This window comes from Vigna umbellata, chromosome 8 (assembly GCF_029865625.1).
Source record: "Vigna umbellata cultivar VRB3 chromosome 8, Vumbellata_1.0, whole genome shotgun sequence".
Lineage (NCBI taxonomy): Eukaryota > Viridiplantae > Streptophyta > Magnoliopsida > Fabales > Fabaceae > Vigna > Vigna umbellata.
In genome coordinates this window covers 33062755-33086989 of record NC_142172.1, presented here as the reverse complement: position 1 = coordinate 33086989, position 24235 = coordinate 33062755, and the positions used below count along the sequence as shown (strand labels likewise).

At 34.2% G+C, this 24235-nt stretch overlaps 2 protein-coding genes and 1 pseudogene across 3 annotated transcripts; 2 read left to right on the top strand and 1 right to left on the bottom strand.

The window, feature by feature from the left end:
* Nucleotides 1-5185: 5185 nt before the first annotated feature.
* LOC148194507 (uncharacterized) lies at nucleotides 5186-6684 on the bottom strand (annotated as a pseudogene).
* Nucleotides 6685-9682: 2998 nt separating this feature from the next.
* LOC124823235 (Hypoxia-responsive family protein) lies at nucleotides 9683-12585 on the top strand. The gene is made up of 3 exons (XM_047295411.2): nucleotides 9683-10094; nucleotides 10248-10338; nucleotides 12141-12585. Exons 1-3 carry the CDS (start codon nucleotides 10025-10027, stop codon nucleotides 12229-12231), a joined length of 252 nt encoding a protein of 83 aa, XP_047151367.1. The 5' UTR covers nucleotides 9683-10024; the 3' UTR covers nucleotides 12232-12585.
* An 8559-nt stretch (nucleotides 12586-21144) lies between these two features.
* LOC124823241 (large ribosomal subunit protein eL22z-like) lies at nucleotides 21145-22266 on the top strand. 2 transcript variants are annotated; one of them, XM_047295418.2, is made up of 3 exons: nucleotides 21145-21302; nucleotides 21450-21704; nucleotides 21912-22266. In XM_047295418.2, exons 2-3 carry the CDS (start codon nucleotides 21475-21477, stop codon nucleotides 22054-22056), a joined length of 375 nt encoding a protein of 124 aa, XP_047151374.1. In that variant the 5' UTR covers nucleotides 21145-21302; nucleotides 21450-21474; the 3' UTR covers nucleotides 22057-22266. The 2 variants fall into 2 exon arrangements, with proteins under 2 accessions (XP_047151374.1, XP_087951888.1); XM_088095762.1 differs by having other exon boundaries at nucleotides 21182-21302; nucleotides 21386-21704.
* Nucleotides 22267-24235: the final 1969 nt, after the last annotated feature.

Here is a 24235-nt window from a genome sequence, read left to right as displayed (position 1 = left end):
TTGCCTTCGAAAGATTTTTCTTTAAAAAAAAAAAAAATCAGTTGTCTTTACTGTGCACGTTTTGCTGATATGAAGATAAATTGTAAGCGAAGTATACATATTTGTCCAATTATATTATGTTTTCATCGTGTCCAATTATAACCAGCTAAACGTTTTATTTCAAGTACTATTATTTTACCAAGAGCCAGAAATTATATATATATATATATATATTATCATAACAGAGTATATACTGATGTTGAGAAATACAGTTTAATCCATTGATCTTCACATACACTTGGATTTTATCATGGTGTTAAGTTTTGGTATGAGTTGCATATAGTTCATGAAGTTATTTAAGTTTCTTTTGGTTCCACGAGAGTACACTTAAAAAGAAAAAAAAATGGAGATAATAGTAGTACTTTGACTAGTTCGTGTGTGACGAAAAGAGAACGGAAATAAGAAAAATGTCGCCTTATATATACATAAAATTTTACATAGAAACTATGCATTATGTAACATCTCAAAAAAATTTACACTTAATAAAAAATCTTTACATAAACTAGAGAAAACTGACACCAAACTTCCTATTATATGTTTTAGCTTTATCGTTTCTTAGTATTTGTTCACTCTTAACATTTTGCTTAAGTTTATACCATTAAAGTAATAATTACAAAAGAAAAAACAAACACATAAAATAGACAAAAATAGCAAGAGTAAACTTATATTGTAAAAGAATCAAATCAAGCAAATTATAATTCAGCATACAATACATTTCACTTTAAAATCAAACAAGAACATAAGCATATGTACATATACTAGACTTGACAAATCTGCATACAAGTATTGATGTCGAGCTATGGCGGGTCATGCACTTGTGGTGGCCTCTACTACTCTGTAGAGCCATTGTTAATGAGTTTTATCCTACCAAACACACAAGGTTAGTCTGTTACGCATTTTAGGTCAGGATGGAACACCTAGACTAAGACATCTTGCTACTCCTTAAAAGAAAATAATCCCCTGTCTTATTTCATTGGAATCATCAGTTTATATACAAATTATACATAGTATAATTAGGCTAGAATTAGGGAACTAATTAGCTATAAATAAGGAACTAAAATATATACTTGACAGATATTATATTATCATATATTCTAACACACCCCTACAGTCGAAGTGGGAGATCGGCGGACGCTAAGACTATCCCGAAAATCTTCAAATAGCACCAACGAAAGACCCTTGGTGAAAATATCAGCAATCTGATAACGCGATGGAAAATGTAACACTCGAACCTGGCCACGAGGGACATTTTCGCAAACAAAATGTATATCCATTTCAATATGCTTAGTGCGTTGATGCTGAACAGGATTTCCAGCAAGGTATATGGCACTGACATTATCACAATAAACCAATGTAGCCTTTTGAATAGGACACAAAAGCTCCAAAAGCAAGTTTTACAACCAACATGACTCAAAAACCACATTGGCAACCCCTCGGTATTCCGCCTCTGCACTAGATCGTGATAAGGTAGCCTGTCGTTTGGCGGACCAAGAGATTAAGTTATCTCCCAAAAAAACAAAATAACCAGATGTAGAATGTCGTGTACCTGGGCACCCGCCCCAATCAGCATCAGTATAAGAAATAAGGGTGGATGTAGAAGATGGATATAGATGAAGACCAAGATTGATAGTACCCTGAATGTAACGCAAAATGCGTTTTAGAGCATGAATGTGCGCCTCCTTTGGGTCATGCATGAATAAGCATACTTGTTGCACGACATAAGTAATGTTGGGTCTGGTGAACGTAAGGTACTGAAGAGCCCCTGCAAGACTTCGATAAAAAGATGGATCCTCAAAAGGTGGGCTTGTAGCAACACTCATCTTTGGTTTGGTATCAACAGGAGTAGGAGATGGCCTACAAGATGACATGCCAGCTTGGTCAAGGATCTCTGCAGCATATTTTTTTTGAGATAAAAATAAACCACCTGCATGATGAGCCACAACAATACCCAGAAAATAGCTCAAATGTCCCAAGTCCTTCATAGCAAAATTTGAGCTAAGAAGAGTTATAATAGACTTACAAAGCTTATCAAAAGAAGCAGTCAAAATGATATCATCCACATATAACAATAAATAAGCCATAGAAGTACCACGACGATAAATGAACAAAGAATGATCCGAAGTACTGTGATAAAACCCAATAGTACGGACATAGGTACCAAATCTTGTATACTAAGCCCGTGGGGCCTGTTTAAGTCCATAAAGAAATTTCTTCAACAAACACACATGATTAGGATGAACAGATTCCCGAAACCCCAAAGTTTGATGCATGTAAACAGTTTCCTTGAGTTTTTCATGTAAAAAAGCATTTTTTTTACGTCAAGTTGATTAATAGACCAAGCTTTAGAAAGAGCCAAACTGAGAACTGTGCGAATAGTTGCTGGCTTGACCACCGGACTAAATGTGTCACCACAATCCACGCCAACTTGTTGCGTGTTACCACCACCTACAAGACGGGCTTTATGCCTCTCAAAAGAACCATCAGAGTTTTCTTTAGGAGAAAAAATCCACATAGACTGAATTACATTAACATTAGGTGGACAGGGCACCAATTGCCACGTCTTATTATTAATAAGAGGTTTAATAGGTTCAGAAGTCCCTATATTTGCGGGTTAGTTTCAATTGGGTCCTCCAATTTTGGAAGTGATCAATTGAGTCCCTGTTTTGGTAAAATTGAATCAATAATGTCCTTGCCGTTAATCTTAGTAAACGGTGTTAACTTTCTAGCGATGTGGCATGCTGAGGTGGCTTTTAATTAGCACGTGGCACGTTGTGTGGAAACCTTCTCCCCTTCCCCTTCCCCTTTCCCGAAACCTTCTCCCCTTCCCCTTTCCCGAAACCTTCTCCCCTTCCCCTTCCCGAAACCTTCTCCCCTTCCCCTTCCCCTTCTCGAAACCTTCTCCCCTTCCCCTTCCCCTTTCCCGAAACCTTCTCCCCTTCCCCTTCCCCTTCCTCTCCAACTCCAACCTCACCTTCTCCCATCTTTGGGAAACTTTCTTCTCGCCCTCCCACACCCACCTCTTCAACATCTACATTCACACCCATCCCTCAATCCAACCGTCAAGCGCACCTCCCTTGCCTCCACATCTCTCATCGTCGCTCGCCGTCTCATTACTGCCGCACTCCTCCACAACCCCCTCAACCTTTACTTCGCCCTCCGCCGTTGTTTCGGAGTTGCGGTGGCGCACCAATGTCTACGGTTCAGGTTCGTGACAGACATTTGCAGCAATATTCCTGACCAGTCCAAACATTTGCAGCAACTCCTTTCTTTTTTCAATTTCTTTTTATGTTGGAATCGCATATATGCAATGTTGGTGTTATTTGTTGTAATGTATGACAGTGATTTGAGAAAAATAAAAATAATATGGAGGTGCTGCCAAGTGCCATATTCAGGAGGAATCTGGCCAGAGAAAAAGTTGTCGCCAAGGTAGAGGTGGCGGAGGAGGGGCGCGGCGGCGACAGGGAGATGGCGTGGGTGTGGGAGGGCGAGAAGAAAGTTTCCCAAAGATGGGAGAAGGTGAAGTTGGAGGGGAAGGGGAAGGGGAGAAGGTTTCGGGAAGGGGAAGGGGAGAAGGTTTCGGGAAGGGGAAGGGGAAGGGGAGAAGGTTTCGGGAAAGGGGAAGAGGAAGGGGAGAAGGTTTCCACACAACATGCCACGTGCTAATTAAAAGCCACCTCAGCATGCCACCTCGCTAGAAATTTAACACCGTTTACTAAGATTAACGGCAAGGACATTATTGATTCAATTTTACAAAAACAGGGACTCAATTGATCACTTTCAAAATTGAAGGACCCAATTGAAACTAACTCGCAAATATAGGGACTTCCGAACCTATTAAACCTTAATAAGAGCATCATATTCATCAGTCATAGCCTTCTTCCAATTCGGGTCACAAAGAGCAGACACGGGGTTACGAGGCATTGGGGACTTAGACACAAATGTTAGAAGATTGAAGGACTTCTTAGGCTTAAAAATCCCATGCTGGCTTCTGGTAACAAGCCTTTTTGGTGGGCTAGGATGGGAGGGTGGAGTTGGGCAAGGAAGAGAGAGGGGTAGTAGAGGAGGTGGGGGTGGAAGGGCTAGGCTCACTAGGCTGGGGAAGGCTTTGTTGCTGGCTAGGCAAACTATTTGTTGGACTCGACAAAATGGGTTGTAGCGAGGTGGGTAAGGGAGCAGCTGGTGGGCTTGGGGTTTGTGGCGAGGCGGGTAAAGAAGTAGCTGGTGGGATTGGGAGAGTAGAGTAATGATAGACCATGTAGGGAGATCGCCCATTGTCTAAAAATTGATAAGTGTGAAGTTGAGGAGTATGTAACTTTGCAAAAGGGAATTACGTCTCATCAAAAATTACGTGACAACTAAAGATGATTTTTCTATATGATAAATCAAAGCATTTATACCCACGATGATTCAGAGGATACCCCAAAAAAACACAAGAAGTAGACCTAGATTGAAGTTTGTTGATGGCTGTAGAAGGAAAGAGAGGATAACATAAACACCCAAACACCTGAAGATGAGAATAAGATGGAGCCTTTTGATAAAGGATTTGGAGAGGAGATTGAAAGTTTAATAACTTGTCATTTGCAAAGCGTGATGCCAAAAAGAATGAGGAAGAGAAGCATGGGCCATTAAGGTACGGATAATGTTATTGAGCGTACGAATTTGTCTTTCAGCTTTCCCATTTTGAGGGGATGTATGAGGACAAGAAAAACAAAAAGAAAGACCATTAAGTTTACAAAATTCCCAAAAAGGCCCATTATTAAATTTTGTGCCCATTATCACATTATATATTCTTTATGTTTCGTTCAAATTGAGTTCGAATGAAGGACTGGAAATTAAAAAACGTGGAATAAGTTTGTGATTTTTTGGATAAAGGAAATGCCCACGAAAATTTAGAATAATCATCCACAAACAAGACATAATATCGATGACCCGAGGAACTCAAAACATGTGACGTCCAAAGATTACTATGGATAATATCAAAGGGCATAACAGTACAAGAATTTGAAGCATAAAATGGCAACTTAACATGCTTTCCAAGAGGACATGAATGGCAAATACGAAAATCCTTAATGGAAGTACAATCAATCAATTTACTCTTCCTAAGAGAGTTCAAAACAGGTGTTCCCAGGTGACCCAAACGATCATGCTAAAGAGATGGTGCTACATCAGTAAATGTAGATGGAAGTGTAGGGTTGGTGATGGGATAAAGCTCGCCCCGACTTTCACACCTCATTATCGGCCTCCCCGTCAGAAAATCCTTCACAAAAAATCCAAAGGGATCAAATTCAACAGAAATAGAGTTATCAGTGGTAAACTTTCTAATTGACACCAAGTTTTTAACAAGTTGAGGAGCATGAAGGACATTGTTTAAGGATAAGGGAGGATACGGGGAAGATAACTTGGTGTGACCATTACCAACAATTATACCATGTGTGTTGCTCATATTAAAATAAGACGAGAGGTTACCTTGTGCGGATGTCATGTGAGAAGTGGCACCAGTGTCCATGTACCAATTTGCATCTGGAGGATGGATGCTGAGAGTATGCATTGGAGGTGGTGCTACGGTGTAGGCTTGCGACGGTATGGGCCCAAGTACACCAGGCTGCTGACGAGGCTGTTGAAGCTGCTGTTGTCCCAAGTTAGGCATGACCCATGAATTAGAAAGGTACGGATAAGGAGGTATAGCCCACGAAGCCATCCATTGGCAAGGGTACGACTGTCCGCCAAACCATGGGACATTGGTCGAAGCTTGCGGACTGGAATGTTGTTGTCCACCACTGCGGCTATTGCGGTCGCCTGTATTACCCGCACCGCTGGTGCGACCCTTTCCACCACTACGACCACCATTGTTGCTGCGATATTGACCGCCAGTATTGTTGCTGCGATATTGACCGTCGGTATTGTTGCGAAAGTGACTCCTCTTTCCACCATTATTGTGGTTCAAAGGGGAATAATCAAAAACATCATGAGGGGCAACCGAGTCATGAGCAAGCATGGCGAATGATGAGGACTATGCCGCTTTTTTGGCAAGGCCGACCTCTTCAAGAGTGAGCATCGAACGAGCTTGATAAAAGTGGGGCAAGGGATCACTTTGGCGAATAAGGGTGGTCGCACCGTTGTAGGGTTCAGTGAGACCAGAGACCATTTGAAGAACTAGTCGATTGTTGTCAACGGGAGAACCGACATTCTTGAGTTGATTTGACAAAGATTTGAGATGTTGACAATAGGCAAAGACATTTGGGAAATTTGCCATGTCTGTGTGAGTGAAGTCATGCTCAAGGGTGACGACACGAGAGTATTTGTTATCCTGGAATGTGTCACGCAATCTATTCCAAGCCTCCATGACTGTGGTGTCAGTTTCAAGAATGGTATGAAGATCATGAGAAATAGTAACGTAAATCCACTGAAGAATAGTAGCGTCAAGAGTTGACCATAGTTCTTGCGCCTCCTCTATCTGAGGCATTTTCTCCTTACCTATCGCTGGAGGTATAATATGATCAATTACTCTATGGGAACGTGCATGAATTTTGAAGAGTTCCGCCAAAGTCGTGTATTGGACATTTTCCATCTCAAGAATGATGGGAATGTGGTTCCGGATGTTGGAAACAACAAGAGCAGGGTGAAAAAAGACTTTGAGTTAGACATGGAGATGGAGACAAAGATGAAGAAGACAAGGAAGCAAGGGCAGAACGACGCTAGGGCTGTGAGCGGAAGAGAAAAGTGGAAGGATCGAATCCTAGGAAATCTGATACCATAAAAGAGAATAATCCCTTCATGTCGAGGTATAGACATCTCGTGCGTGATAGTAGAAATTAATGGGTGGTCCGATAGCGGCCCGACAACGGGTGGAAACAGAAATACCCACTTATAACTCGCTAGGATAGACTCTAACCATGACTCTGATACCATAAAAGAGAATAATCCCCTGCCTTATTTCATTGGAATCATCAGTTTATATACAAATTATACAGAGTATAATTAGGCTAGAATTAGGGAACTAATTAGCTATAAATAAGGAACTAAAATATATACTTGACAGATATTATATTATCATATATTCTAACACTCCTCACCACATAATCTCCTTCTCTACCTGAGAAAGAATATTGGAGCGTCAAGATAACCCCCAAGACTGAGCTTCACACATCAACACCCCTACACTACAGAGCACCACCATGGAATCCCTACACGAGAGTCATGTAATTATGTCCATCTACTATGCACATGATCAATACAAACTCATTCACATCATACATCATACAATTCAATAGATAATACCAATCAAACATCAAAGTACAAACTTTACATATCTAAAATATAACAAGATCATTTGTCATAAGATCAAGTTGCCAACAATTCTTAAAAGAACCCATAAAAGCAACAAAAGATTTACACAACAAGGTTAAACTGGAAAAGACCCTGGCGCTGAGTGACACATCCTTGTTGCTGAGCATCATCCCTTGCGCACAACTGGTGTCTGAACACCACCCTGGTGTCGTTAAGCGTCAAAGCTCTCGGCCATCATCAAATCACAATCATACATTGAAATATTCGTAAATATGCAATAATGCACTAGTCAATATACAATACCATACAAAAAACATTTCAAATAATATCATATTCAACCTAGCATAAATTACACTACCTATCAAACAAAAATTCATGCTTCTCATACAAAAATTAAAGTAAATATTAGTTTTCCTTACCTATTAAAAAACCAAATGACCCTAAAGAACCCCAAACTCATAGGAAGTCCTATTTGCTCAAAGGGAGTCTTATAGAAGACTCAAACTTCACATGCAACACAAAAAGGGCTAGCATGCAACGAAAACAAAATAGACCCAAAAAAAGGAGCAGAATACCAACTTACTTTATTTAAGAAACTGATTGGTTAGACTTGAAGATCTCGCCGCTGGGATCATTCAAACAGACTCTGATCTTCAAACAGATGAACACAGGAGAAGTACTCTTAAAGAGAATTCAGATAACTCTAGAAAAGTGGTCTTTAGAGAGGTGGTGTGTTTTAAAATAATGAAACTCGTCTATAACGAAACTATTTATAATAAAATCATTTAAGATTAAAATAATCGAGTCTCGCAATTTTTAAACCACTATCATTTCTAAAACATCATTTTCTAGGTCTTTACATTCTCCCCAGCAAAAAAAATTGTTCAAGAAAATTTTTTATCCTCGAAAATTTCCTTATTAATTAGAAAGAAAAGCTTGCTCTCTTCACTTTCACAACCACCTAACTTGACCCAGATAGTACTCCCCCAACTAACATGAAAATCTTGCCTCTGTGCTAAAAGACTCTAGTGTTCAATATTGTAGATTGGTCTAACCACTACTCTTAAAACAATTTCTAAACCTCCAAACCCCCAACTTTATATAGATTCTTCTTTCGCCTAACCAACCAATCTGTATCTGCAAAACTAAACTCAACCTTATTTGTCTTCCATTATCTCTTGTAAACTCCTTTTAAAACTTAGCTAGCCTTGACTTTAGATCAACACCTAACTGATATCATTTCACTGTCTCTTGCTTTCTCTTTGAAACATAATACAAAAGACTTGACCGCTCACAACTTCTAATCTATTACCAACTGTTAACACACCTGGTCACCCTTAAACACCACCACTTTGATAACTTTACCTTCCTTTATTAATATTTATCCTTGGGTAATATAGTCTTCCTCTTATACACGTACCTTACTCTTAAACCACATTTTACTCATAAAAATAGAGTAAACTCATTTTTTTTCTCTCTTAACATCTTCTTGAAATCACCATTGTGACAATATAAAAGAGACATCTTCTTGAAATCACCATTGTATTTTTTGTCTCTAAATTATAAAGTTGTTTTAGTTTTTGTCTTTATCACAAATTTTGGTTCTGTTCCCTGCACTTAAATAAAAGAAATGCATAGATACAATTATTTCATCCAAATGTATTAATTATTTTTTGTTGTGACAAATGATAAATTATGTTTGATGCAACTTTCCCTCCTGCCAAAATCGTAAAAAGTTAGTGTAATTCATAAAAAAATTATATCAATACATTTCTTAACTACGATGATATGAAAGTTTAAGATAAAAACGAAAATCAAATTTATATCATATTATAATTTAAAAACAAAAACATGATTAACTTATAAAAACATAACCAATTTAAACATTTTGAAAAGATCATTGAATTGTAATCTATATGTTAAAATATCTCAACAAAATCAATCAATTTTAATATGATAATTATATGTATTTTGTAAATATCTCAATAATACATTATTTTTTACTTCTTAGTTTTCGAAACAAGTGTTATTTGTTATTCTATTCCGTGTAAATATTGTTTTAAACTTCAGTTCTGAAAATGTGTCATGTTTTTATTTTACTTTTAAAAAATAAAGTAAACTTTATTTTAATCCTTATATATTAATTATTATTTTTATATTTTAATCCTGGAGAATGTCATCACTGTTTTATGATGTTAATAACACTGAATTAACAATTTTGTTGATGTTTGACTGGATGATGTCATTATCATTATACTTGAGCTTATAAAAGTTTAATTTAAAGAAACGAGTTTTCGTGATGTAGCAGACAATACATTAGTTTTGTGGTTTGGTTCTTCCAAGTTTGAACCAGAAAGGTTGGTATCGCAAATACAGTGGGCCGAAACAATACCACCTTGCACCACACACACGTGTGCATCAGAAACTACTTTCAACGCGCTTTTCTGGCCTTTCGAATTCGCAGTCTCACGTTTGAAAATTACGAGTTTTAGTTTATATTCGCTTCTTCTTATTTTCTTTTTAATTTTTTAATTTTTTAATTTTCTAATTTTCTTTTCTCTCAATAAATTTTGAATATCCTATATAAGGCAAAACCTTTGGGTATACCCTTTCATTCTTTTCGTTACGTTCTGAAATTTCATTCCCCTGACCTTAACCCCTCTTTCTCTTTCTTTCTTTCTCTCTCTCTCACGCGACAATGGCGGAAGCTAAGAGTCAAATTGAATCCTTGAGGAAATGGGTCGTCGAGCACAAGCTTCGAGCTGTTGGTAAATTTCTCAGTTCCCCTGTTTGTTCGTTCCGTTAGATTCTTTTATTGTTCATCGCTATGCCATTTTTTTTTTCTGTTTATTATGACATCGATGGATGTTTTGTTTTAATGATTTCGATCTTTGTGGTTTTGCGGATGGTATTTGGATCAGGGTGTCTGTGGCTCAGCGGTATCACGGGGTCTATTGCGTACAATTGGTCTCGACCCAATATGAAACCCAGTGTGAAGATCATTCACGCAAGGTTAGTTACAATTCTGTTCGTTTTTTATACACTGTTGATTGTATATAATTCACTGGATGCGTCATGCAAAGGAATTTGTGCAATCCGTTTGATGCCGAGGCAAAGTTTTTTGACATTTTGATGTGGTTCTGTGTTTATAGTGTAAGCCATTAGTTGGTCTGGTGTCACCTGAATGCTACGGTTGCTTTGATATTTAGCTAGTATCGTTTGTTTCATCGAGGCCTATTGTATTCTGTTTCCACCATTTTCAACCAGTGTGTAAATTGGGGCCTTATCTGTGTAACAGAATGGGATTGAATATATTTTTTACAACGGACGGTGGTGTCATTCTATTCCTTCTCATCTATCCTAATATAGCCTGGGGATTGAGTCAAATTGAACTCCTTTATCATTTGTGATTAAATTTAGCTTCAAAACTAGTATTTATGTAACACTGTTTTTACTGAAAATGTATGCTTGCAGTTTGCGTTTATTATTTTTTTCATATCGCTGCCATTTTTCTTTTTTCCATTTTGATATGATGTCAATTTCATTTCTCCAAGAAGTTAATAATGTCAATCAGCTGGAAGATCGAAATACAGAGCATTTTATTTCAGTCTTTAGGATAACTATACGAAGCATTAACTATTATTTTACTTGGTGTTGTAACAACGGTACATTGGAGTCTTGATTGTCTTGTGCAATATGTAGTGTTTATTGATTACTTTTCCCAATGGATTTGCATCTTTTTCTCGTAGTACGTGTGGTATAAACATATGCTTTTCCATTTGCAATTACTCTACTGTCTCTGAGATGAAATCAAGTTTGTTTTCATCTTCTTCTCCCTTGTTCGTTGTCTCATCAATTAAGTGATGGCACACAGTTCAGCATAAAAGCCTTCAACTAAGAGTAAGAATTACAATTGCAAAATTTGAGTTCGAGGGTCTCAGACCGTTAAGAGAATGATGTATTATAGAATATGTGGTCGAGATGGTATTTCTTTTAGATTTGGGTAAATTATAGATGAATATAACGGATATGAGCTGCACTATGAAATTATTGGAAAAGTGATAGCTCTTATTAAGAGAAGAAACCACGATTGCAGAGAATTGATTGGGATTTATATTAGGAAAGTCTACAACAAAAGCTATTCATCTTTTACTGGAGTTGATGAAAATGTCAACAACATTTTTAAATATCAAGAAATGTCTTTGTGAGAATGGTGTGAGAACTCTTTGATAAGTATTTTCCTACAAGGATATCTTAACACCAGGTTTCTGTTTTGAGTCTTTAATTTGTTTAATTTGGTTCCATTGGCTTGGTTTCAATCTTGTCTTACTCTCTTCAATTTTTTTTAAGGTCCCTCCTTTTTAAAAAAACTTGTCAATATCCATTTTGTGAAGGTTTTTATTCCTGTGAAAAGGGCAAAGGGAGACTGAGATGAGAAGTATATTACATGAAATTGTTAAGAGGAAGATGGGGAATAATATCCCCGACAATTTAGTTTTATTTAAATCCAGTGGCACTGTGCAATCCATTTAACTCATTTTACATGGTCATATGATTATCGCTTGTTATTGTTTGACTTGTCATCGTTCAATTTGAGGGACTTGAGACCTGAAAAAATGAACTGGCGTCTTGAATCTGAATAACTATGTGATGTATTGGGTTTAGTTCTTACTGCTCCCCATTGCAAAATTTACTGTACAATTTGAGTCGGTTTAACTTTTTTTCTTTTTTTTAAGTTTGAACCTGCTTTGCGATATCTTGCATAATTTCAAGCTTATGCTTCTTTCTAATGTTTCTGAGCTGTCTAATCTCAGGTTGCACGCCCAAGCACTTACACTGGGAGCATTAGCCGGAGCTGCACTGGTAGAATATTATGATCATAAGAAAGAAACAAAGACTTTATAAAGAACTTGGGGAAATATTAACGCAACCAGATTAACCTGAGACTCCTAGTACTAGTACTACTCATTTTAATCATTATTGCAAAATTTGCAATTGGACTTATACACATTCTTTCTCAAAATAAAATACTACTTTAAAATGTTAAACATGCTTGCGGCGGAGTGAATGTATTTTTTCATTGTAGAATGGATTGCTTATAGTGCTAGTTGCTTCACACATTTGCTAGCAAATTTTGTCAGTTCACACATTTGCTCTTACTTATAGGATAAGAGCACTTGGCTGCATAAAGAAAGATGGAACAGCATCTTAAGATTGTAAACTTCAGATTCGGCAATATTATTTTCAGTGTTATCATTATTAAGTCTTGATATTATTTTTTTATTTTATTTTGTCATTATTACTTTATTGGCACTAGTTCAACTACTTATTCAAGATTAAATAGAGAGGTGGGAAAAACTTGGCCGTATTGTTTGAATTTGTCCATGTGTTAATGAGGAATATCTAAATGGATTAGAAATGAATATGAATATAAATGGATATAAGAATATCCAATATTTAAGTTTTAAAGTTGGGGACAAAATGATTTTATATATATATATATATATATATATATATATATAAAAGACACACACATTTATTTTAATTGTTTACTTTTAAAAAATAATCATTTGACAATTATGTTATTATTATTTAACATTATATTATTCTTTAATCATGCAACTATCAATTTTTTAATCAATCATTTAATATTAAAATAAGAAAATATGTTATTTTGACATTAAATTTTTAATATTATTTTATTTAATATGATCACTATTTTTCATAAGAAAATACAATTAATATTATGATGGATACAATTAAAGTATATATTACTAGACAATGTTGAAAGTGTTTCTCTTCTATCATCTCTCTTTAATGAATACTTTATATTTAAGTGTATATATACTTATATTTTGTCTCCTCCTATCTTTCCTCTCAAATTAATGTTTGACCACGGAATTATTTATGCATAAATATTTATATTTTTATAATTTAATCAAGATTTACATTTTTTATAAATATAATTATTTTAATTGAATTTTTACTTTCTTGTTGTAACATCCAATTTCTAATAATATTCACATAACAGAAACATCACTCGTTTAATATAAAAAAAAAAAGTCAAATCTTTATATATATATATATATATATAAGGGTCATGTACAATTGTACAATTAAGATGTAAAATTTTAGAGAAAAGACATAAAACTCTAAAGTGTGATGCTATTATGTTTGTATCTTTTATTACAGGCTAATATTTTATTTTTTTTTATACAACGAAAAAAACTATGATTGATTTGAAATTACTTCTTGAAGCAACAAATACTTACATATTTTTTAAATAAGTTAACAGCTGTTTCAACTTAATTTTAGATAATATGACATGATTTTTCTATTCACCTTCATATGTTCATATGGTGTTGTTGAGAAAAACCTTCTAAATTAAACAATTTAAAAGTTAAAAGTTAAAAAAATTGAAAATCATATAATTTAAAAACATTTTTCAATAATATTAGTCATTGATGTGAATGAAAAAGTTACTTTTTGACAAACTTAACTTTTAGGATTAAATATGATTTTAGTTATTAAACTATCACGCGATTTTGGTTTTCATCCCTCTTCGAAAAGTTTGTTCATTTTAGTCCTCTTAGTTTTGAAATTCTTATGTTTAGTCCTTAAAATTGAACATCGGTTTTCTTTGGGAGGCGCGGCTCAGGCATGATCTCGCCTTCGTTGGCGACGAGGCGTAGCGAGGTGCGGCAAGGACGTTCTGTAGCGTCGGCGCCTCTACGAGGGACTTCGGCTTCTCCGATTGCAACGACGAGGTTGAGGCGTGATCTGGGTAGGGTTCTTCATCGCACAACTCTGGGAGAGTTTTTCTTCCTCTTCTGCCATGGAACGTGCTCACAGTGCTATGGAGAGATTTTCTTTCCTTCCTTTTCCCCGTTCTGGTTCGTAGCGTGGTGGTCTTGCGGCGTGAAGTAGAGGAGAGTCGCAAACTGGGAATTTTGGTTTTCTTGCAGATCTTGGATTTATGTGGTTGAGTTTGGGGTTTGAATAAAGTTTTGTTGTTTGATTCTCAAAGTTCTTGTTTTTGTGAAATTGAGAATTTTTTTTATTGAGATTGGGGTAACCGCTGTTCGTGTTCACAACCACCGCCGCAATGACCACCGCAACTATCACCTTACTTTGCTTCGAGTAAAACTACTTTGCTTCTAGTAAAACTACAAAAAAAAAGTTAAGAACCCTAATCTGATTTCAGAAACCAAAAGGTGACAATCACTTAATCTAATTTTTAAAAAGAAAAGCACGTGGGAGAAAGTAATGATGGAAGTGGCATCACACGTTAACTCGTCATTTGTCACATAAAAAAAAAAAACTTAACACCTTAAGGACTATAAACATAAGAGTTTCAAAACTAAGAGCACTAAAATGAACAAACATTTTGAAGAGGGACGAAAACCAAAATTACGTGATAGTTCAAGGACTAAAAATATATTTAACCCAAACTTTTACATTTATTTTGACATTATATTTTACTTTTATTATACCATGTGAATTTTGTAATTTGAGTTGTACAATATATAAATATATTATGAATTAGATCATTTAAAAGGAAATTTGAAATTAAACCATAAAAAATAACTTTTTTTTGAAGATACTGTTGATGAGTTTTATATATATATATATATATATATATATATATATATATATATATATATATATATATATATATATATATTCTATATAACATACAAAACGGTCTCATTTGATTATTTACTCATTAATAATATTTTTAACATTCTTTTGTAATATGTTAAGATGCATGAAGAGAATATAAAGTTGACATGAATAAGCAATTAAACGTAAGAATTTTAGGTTAATCTATTCTGTTTTGTTTTTTTTTAAATTCTCATCTAGATCTCTATATTTTAATTAGTTTTATTTGAATTTTTATTTTTGAAAATATATAATAATTACATCATTAGTATTAAATATGTGTCACGTTTGATTTTTTATTATTTTTTTATTTTTTACAGAAGAATTGTCACATTTTATCTGTGTCACATTTCAAGTAGTTATGATTAGAATATTTATTTAATTTTTATATTTATTATTTTAATTCGATCCATTTTTATTTTTTAAATTAAATAATTTTATCTCTTTTAAATTGAGATTAAATTTAACTTTTATATCAAAATATTTTTATTAAAATTAATAATTTTATCAAATATTTTTAACCATATTAAGTTTATTTAAATTTATATTTATATTCAACTTTATTTTAATTTTGTTTTAAAATTTTAAATAAAACCTTTATAAATTCAAATTTAAAATTTCAGAATAATTTTATAATAATTTAAAATAAAATTTGAATAAAATTTAATATAAAAGATAAATTTAAATAAATTAATCTTATTAAAAATATTTAATAAAATATTAATTTTAATAAAAATATATTTCTAATATTTATATAAAAATTAAATTTAATCTAAAATTAAAAAGAGATGAAATTATTCTTTTAAAATAATTGAAACTAAATTAAATTAAAGAATTAAATATATGAACCGAGAATCTGATTATACAATTTTTTAAAATTTAAAAAATTTAAATAAAATTTAAAAAGTCATTGGTACGTGAAATAACCCCTTAAAACTTATAAGATGAATTATTTATTAAACAATTTAAAAATGTTCGCAAATAAATGTTCGCAAATACTAATTATTTATCACAAAGCTCAAATATTTGCAAAAATAAATATTTTTGTCATCTTAAAAATATTTGTTTTTCAGTTTTATAAATAAAAAAATAAAATAAAAAACTCAAAAATTGGACAATTGTCTCGAAAATAAGGATAATTTTGGAATTTTCATATCTTAGTATTGTAATAGACGTAGTAGATTTATAAATTTTAATTATGTAAACAAAATATCTAACATTACAAAAAAAAAAAAAATACCATGGCATGGCCTATAACTTATTACCCAAGAGTCTTTCATCGTACACCTCCGACATCTCATCTTGTACTTCCAAAAATTCTACTTTTACCCTTCTAATATATGCACTTCCAACATTTTTTAAAATTTCATTTTTAACTTTCTTCTCTTTCTTATTAAAGATATTTTAATAAATATATTTTTATTTTTTTTCTTATTAAAGACACTCTACATCACCTTAATAATATTTCTAATTTAATTTAAAATTTAAATATTATTTAATATAATTTTATATTTTAATAATTATTAAAATATGATTTATATTATAATAATAGCTATATTAAAAAATAAAATTAAAATAATTAAAATAAAAATAAAAAATATAATAATAATAATAATATAAAATTTGACTTAATATATTCAAATATATTAAATTATATTAAAATAAATTGAACGATTATTAAATTTTAAATAAAAAAAAATTTTAAAAGACTTGTTTATGAAAAATTAGTTTTGTTTTTTATTTAAAATTTAATCAATATTTAATTTAATTAAAAATTATAGCATTATTTATTATATTTTTATATTTTAATAATTATTAAAATATGATTTATATTTTTATAATAGTTTTATTAAAAAATAAAAATAATAATAACTAAAATAAGAGTAAAACTAATAAAAATAAAAATAATATTAAAAATCATATTTAATATATTTAAATATATTAAATTATATTAAAATATTAAATTATATTAAATAATTATTAAAATTTAAATTTAGAAAATAATATTATAATTTTCAATTAAATTAAATATTGATTAAATTTTAAATAAAAGTAAAACTGATTTTGATATTGATAAACAAATTTTTAAATTTTTATTTATTTAAAATTTAATAATTATTTAATTTATTTTAATATAATTTAATATATTTGTGACATCCCAAAATATACGACGTGTATATTATAAAGACGTCACCATATTATAATAATAGAAAGTAGTTGGAAACATATAGTCGAGTATTAGGATTACAGTCATCCTTAAAATAGCTTTAGAATTTAAACTTTAACAAAAGAGGTCTAAATTGTAAACTTATAGAGGAAAGTATTTCAAAATAACATCAAATGACTAAGAAACCCCTAGGAAGCCTAAACTGCAGCACTGTCGTCTTCTTCCAAAGTTGTCTCCAAAGAAACATCCTTACCATCTGCTCTTATCCAAGTGGATGATCGTCACAAGAGAAATCATACACAAACAACACAAACAAGCAAGGGTGAGCTAATTATATAAAAAGCATACAATATGACAATATGCATGCAAGAGTTAACTTCAATCAAGCAAGGTAAACACGCATCCTAACATGTTGAATACTAGACTTGACTCGTCCGAACTTTAGAATGATAGTCGAGCTATGGCGGGTCTTGCACTCGTGGTGGCTTATGAAACTTGGGTTCACTAGTACAATAAAGAGTAAAGACACCAGTTGTATATGTTTATAGGCCTCGGTTCTACAACCGAGGCATACGTGGGCGAGGTAAAAAGGTTAAGCTTTATGCCTCGATTATAGATCGAGATAAAACGAAACAGAAATATGCCTCGGTTCTTAGATAACCGAGGCAATAGCATGTGTGTGTGTGTGTTTTTTTTTTTTTCAGACTTTACTCGATTCATTCATGCCAAACAAACTCAAAATTTCCCAATTTCAGCTCAAGAATCTAACACAACCAAGAAAACCATAACAGGAATCAAACAAGACACAGTATTACAACAATCAATGTAAAAAATCTGTCTACAGAAGCAGCAAACATCATGAACTCATACATATAAACAACCAATGTCCAAATTACAACCCACAAATTACAACAACTAATGAGAAGAAACTCAGATGCAGAAACTCAGAAGCAGAGATGAAGATGGACTTAAGCTGAAGCGTTTTAGATCAAATTTCTTCCTCTTCGCACATGGGTTTCTTTGTTCTTCCCCCAACAGAAGCATCTCCGACCACCACCATCTCCCCCACGAAGGTTGCAGCATCCACCATCATTGACTTCCTCTGCTCCCCCTCCGTCGTCCCCACCCTCCTCGCCACCGTCACTGACTTCCTCTGCTCCTCCTCTGTCGTCCCCACGAAGCTTGCCAGCATATCCTTCGCCATCCCCACCCTCCTCGCCACCGTCACTGACTTCCTCTGCTCCCCTTCCTTCCACGAATCCTCCATCCTCGGGTGGTTCTCCGCTCGTCACAGATCTGCCCTCCGCCCCTTCATGCGCGCAGATCTGCTCTCTGCCCCTCCATGTGCCCAGATCTGCCCTCCGCCCTTCCATCCGCCCAGATCTGCCCTCCGTCACCGCTGCGTCCTCGTCGCCATTGCGTTCTCGTCGTCGCGTCCTCGTTGCCGCTGCGTCCTTGCCGCCGCTGCGTCCTTGCCGCCGCTGCGTCCTCGCTGTTACGTCCTTGTTGTCGTCGCGTCCACCGTCGTCGCACATCGCACATCGCAGGAGGAGAATATCGCGAGGCGGAGAAGAGGCAGAGAAGAGGAGAGGTGCTTTGGGGAAATGATCAGGCTTTTCTCGATTTAAAGCTCAATATGCCTCGGGTCCATGCCAACCGAGGCCGATTTAAAGCCCAATATGCCTCGGGTCCATGCCAACCGAGGCCGTACCTTTGCTACGTGAGGGTTATGCCTCGGTTCACTCTGATAACCGAACCAGTATTATTTTTAGACACCGGTTGCTTAACAACCGAGGCATATAATGTTTTTAAAATTACGAGACTGCCACCGCGTTTTGATATGCTTCTGTTCAGTAAAAACCGAGTCATATTGTACGAGTTAAAAACGTCATTTTTTACTAGTGGTTCCCCCACCCTACCACACTCACGAGGTTAGCCTGTTCCGGGCCTTGAGGCATACTGGAAGGCCCCAAGACTAAGACCTCCTGCTACTCCTCACCACATGGTTCAATCCTCTCTACGTGAGAAGAAAGACCATTGGAGTTTCAGGATGACCCCCAAGACTGAGCTCCTACTTTCATTCTAAACAACTAAGGGCACCACCATGGATCTTCTCCTTGAAGATCATGGAATTACGTCCATCAACCATACTTTTAAAACCACATACTTTGAATCACCAATCATACCATTGAATCACACACATTTCCACTTTAACAATATACAACATGTTTGAATCCCATCATACAATATAATTTGCTCCAACACATACTTCACACACCATACAACATTCAAATCTAAGTGAAACAATATAAAAGGGAAAGTAGAGAGTAAAACCCTGAACGTTTCGCATAGCACACCACCCTCGCGAGGCGAAACTGGCGCTATTCGCGTAGCGCACCTACCCAGCTCGCCTTGCGAATTAAGTCTGAATAAGTGTCAGACTTTGGGTCCCTCGCATAACGCACCCAGGTCGCTATGCGAGAACCCAAACATAAACCAACCCCCTAAAACTCTCGCCATGCGCCCCACTCGCCTTTCAAATTAAACACAAATTCTGCAGAATCACACACTCACACCAGCCCTTACCATTTATAGGCCTCTTGGCCAACTTCTAAGACCTCCAATTTGTGTATTAAGCTCAATTACACCTGCCTAGATGATCTTAACCCTTCCCATTACTAATCTAAAGTGATTAAGATCAAGTTGTATATTTTAAAACATCAATTCCTACAATTTAAGGACCCAATTTCAATTCAACCCCTTTTCACCTGTTTTGACCAGTTTGATGACCCTAACAAGTCACAATTAACCTCCCTATATTGTCCCAACAGACTACAAGAACCCTAGACCCATAACCCTTAAATTCCCTATCCCACTTCCTCCAAAATAACTTAAACCACTACCAATTCACTATGCTTTCTTTCTAAACAATGTTGTAACAGACTTCACACCCCGAATCACTCCCAACCTGATCAATCACAGTAAATTAAACTCATCCACTCAATTCATAACATCACAGCACAGTTCATAGTTTTCATATATCAACACATATAATGCAACATACTCAAAAACGAAACATACCACTCTAAACAGCATACCAGTTCAACATTCAACATGCATACACCTTTATAAAACAGATTTAAAACAAACAACTAGCTCCCTTTACCTTGGTGGTTACAAGCACAGTACTACTCAGAATAGTAGCAAAACCCCAACAGTGCCTTACACAGCCAGCACACAATAACACCCTACAATCCACTAACAATGGAGACAGAAACAACTCTTAGAGCTATAGTAGGCAGAGAATTAAAAGAGGAAGACTACCAGCTGCATGCAACCAGTAAAGTTGCATGCCCTAGGAGAGAGATGGAGAAACTGACTTACCCATCCAGAACGAAAACTAATCGGATGGATGGAAAGCTCTCAACTCCGTGAACGAAAGGATACCACCTATTTGACAATGCAACTGTTGAAATTTATGAATGGATAGAGAGAAGGCAGAGCAAGAAGAAGAAGACAGAGTTTAGAGAGAGAAGGAGAAGTTGGCTAATGAACTCAGATTGGGAAAAACCCCTTCTAAGGTCATGGTGTTCTTAGTTTTATGGGTCTGTTTACCCCAACATAAGGCTCAAAAGCCATATATTTTTCAGGCCCTTATAATATTAAATCAAATTTTATACTATTTTTATTTTTATATTTTTAATATTACTATTATTATAATATAAATCATATTTTAATAATTATTAAAATATAAAATTATATTAAATAATATTTAAATTTTAAATTAAATTATATTATTATTAAGGTGGTGTAGAATGTCTTTAGTAAGAAAGAGAATAAAATAAAATGATATTTATTAAAATATCTCTAATAGAAAAGAGATGAAAATAAAAATATATTTATTAAAATTAAAAATAAAACTTTTAAAAAGGTTGGAGGTATATATTAAAAGGTTAAAAATGGAATTTTTGAATTTGGAGAAGGTGTAAGATGAAACACTCGTTACCCAATAAACGTGCATTTCATCAAACGTGCATTTCATCTAGTCCAGTATATAAAACAAGAGCCAAATCCAAACCCTAATTATCGATCTCACTTCAACGCCGTCACTTCTTCGCACTGTTGGGCTATTTCGGTGTAGCTTAAGGTAATTCTCTCCCTTTCTCTCTCTCTGTTCTCCGATATCTGCAATTTCTTACGAGAAAGAATTAATTTCGTTTGAGCTGTTAGTTTTGTAGGAACCACCGAAGCTAATAAGCGATTCTTCTTTGTGTTTTTGGGTTTTTGAATTCAGAGTTTCGCAGTAGAAAGTGAAAAGAATGAGTCGGGGAGGTGTAACTGCTTCGAAGGGCAAGAAGAAGGGGGTGACATTCACCATTGACTGTGCGAAGCCAGTGGAGGACAAGATCATGGATATTGCTTCTCTCGAGAAGTTCCTTCAAGAGAGGATTAAGGTTTCTGGCAAGGCCGGTGCTCTCGGTGACACCGTCGCCGTTGCACGCGAGAAGACCAAAATCATTGTTACTTCTGACAGCAACTTCTCTAAACGGTAACTTTCTTTTGTTTTTTCTTTTTACTCTCTTATATTTTCTCGAATTAGGGTTTGGACTCATTTGTAATATTGTTCACCACATACATCACATGTGAGTTTGCGCTTATCTATTGTCCACTTCAGGACTCAGTGTTTTGGAGAGGATATTTTTTAACATGTATATTTTTTAAAATGGTGTGTTTTTAACATTTCAACTGATTCCAGTTACCTCAAGTACTTAACTAAGAAGTATTTGAAGAAGCACAACGTTCGTGACTGGCTCCGAGTGATTGCTTCTAACAAAGATAGAAGCGTTTATGAACTGAGGTACTTCAACATTGCTGAGAATGAAGGAGAGGAAGAAGATTAGTCATGTCGGATTATTCATTTGAGAACTTTGTTTACCCTTTTTCTGAATGGTAGATTATCGTTTGGCTTGAGCTCTGTTTACATCAGTTGCAATTTAACAGTTTTGTTTATTTGAGAGTTGTGATTCGGAATAGAGTTCACATTATATTTTTTTCCTTTGATACAGTTGCTATGTGTTACTAAACTAATATTCAGATCATCCTAAAGCCCATACCCAGTCCCTTATTATTTGTTCTTATGTCTTCCAATTGAAAAATGTTTTATCAGAGCATCGGTTACTTGCTTCTGGATAAGCAATATAGAATTTGGTTTGCTTATTGACTTAAATTTGGCATTGTACTTGTTAGGACTAGAAATAGAGAGGGGAAGGGGATGAAAAATTCCTTTTTCTTCAAAGGAGTCACACTCCTATATCAGATGTTTTCAACCAATTGAAATAAATCTTCTCATATATGGGGTCTAGGTATAATTATTTCTTGATAAACAAGTCTTCAACTGTGAAAGTCAATCATACCAATCTGAATATTTTTTTACATTACAATTCTTCTGATGTGGAGAAAGGAAAATTCATTCCTTCGAACAGGATATCACAAATTTCATAGCCCGGAGTGCATTTGCATAAAGAATATACTGATGCTTGAATGGATAATTTAAAACCATACCAAGAAGTAATAATATTGAGCTTAAGTTGTATCTAATTGAAGTTTATTATAGGTTGATAGCGAATTACTAGGTTGTTAGCATATTATGAGATATAATTCATAATGGTCACCAAGCATTGCTATGTTTTGTATTTTTTTTTTTACAATTAATTTTGTTTAATCTTTGCACTGCCGAAACTTGGGTTCTATATCTAAAATTCCATTTTTTATCATGCTTTTGTGTTCTCATATATGTGAATTGCCAGGGTTGAAGATTTCTTCTATGCTCGTCATTTAATTACTTATATCTGTTCCATACTCTGTCGTTTAATTGTTAACAGAATAATGTAATATTGTGTTGATGATGGTTATTTGATATTTGAAGAAAACTTGTGTGGTAAAAAAGTTACAATTAATACATTGACTCTAAGGTATTCAACATGATTTTAAGGCACCCCAAACATGATAAATATGAATATGCTGAAACCATAAATAGAACAATCAGTTCTAATCACCATAGTCAAACACCTTAAAAGATTAAACCTCCCAATCTTTTTTATACAGTGTTTCATCTTAATTTACTGCTTCTATTTTCTTTATTATCTCCATCTTCTCATGCTCTCAGGAGTTTGAGGTTAATGAATTTAATTGAAGTGTGCTGAAGAGGATGCTGAAGTGGTGGAATTGTTCCAGAAAATTTTTACTATTTAAAAATAAAGCGAGATGGAATTGAAATTTTTAATAATTGGAAAACAGAAATGTAAGAAGGAAATAAAATTTTGCATAAAATAAATTACTAAATTCCTTCTTGAAAGATAAGGATTAGACTAAACCTTATGATAATTTGTTAAATTCGTTATTTATATGACCTTTTTTAGATGACTTGATGAGATGAGAGCTGTAGGAGTAGTTTGATTGAAAGGAATAAAAGAAAAATGAAGTAGAGATATATACAACTAATTAAATTATAAGTAATGATTTGCTTTTAAAGTGAGTAGGGAAGGGATACCTTTCTCATCTTGATTGTTTTACATGATTTTATGGTTTAAATAACCCGTGAACGGACTTTGGTGAAACATACTAAGATTAATGTAGATGTTGATTTTGAGGTGGTTGAATTGATGGACGTATATAATCACAGAAGATGAAATGTATCTTGGAGGAAGGACATTGGATATATGCACAACTACATAAAAGTCAGCATAGACAAATTGATGAAGAAGAATGCAACTAGTTATGTTTTTGTGTGGGATATATATGAACAATTATCTAAGGATTAAAATTAAAAAAAAATAAATAGAACAGTTATCATTTTTCTTAAATAATTCACAAAATAAGATTGTGGCATACATCAGTTTACATTAATTTCTGATTCTATCTTAACCTCTCTAGCTCATTTCTTGGTAGTAAATAATAAACTAATTATGTTATAACTTTATTATGTAGGGTACATGGAGATGGTTGTATTATTGTACATTAAATGCTTTCTCAAATTAATAGTAAAATGGTTTTTTGGTTTCAAATTTCATGATTGCAAGT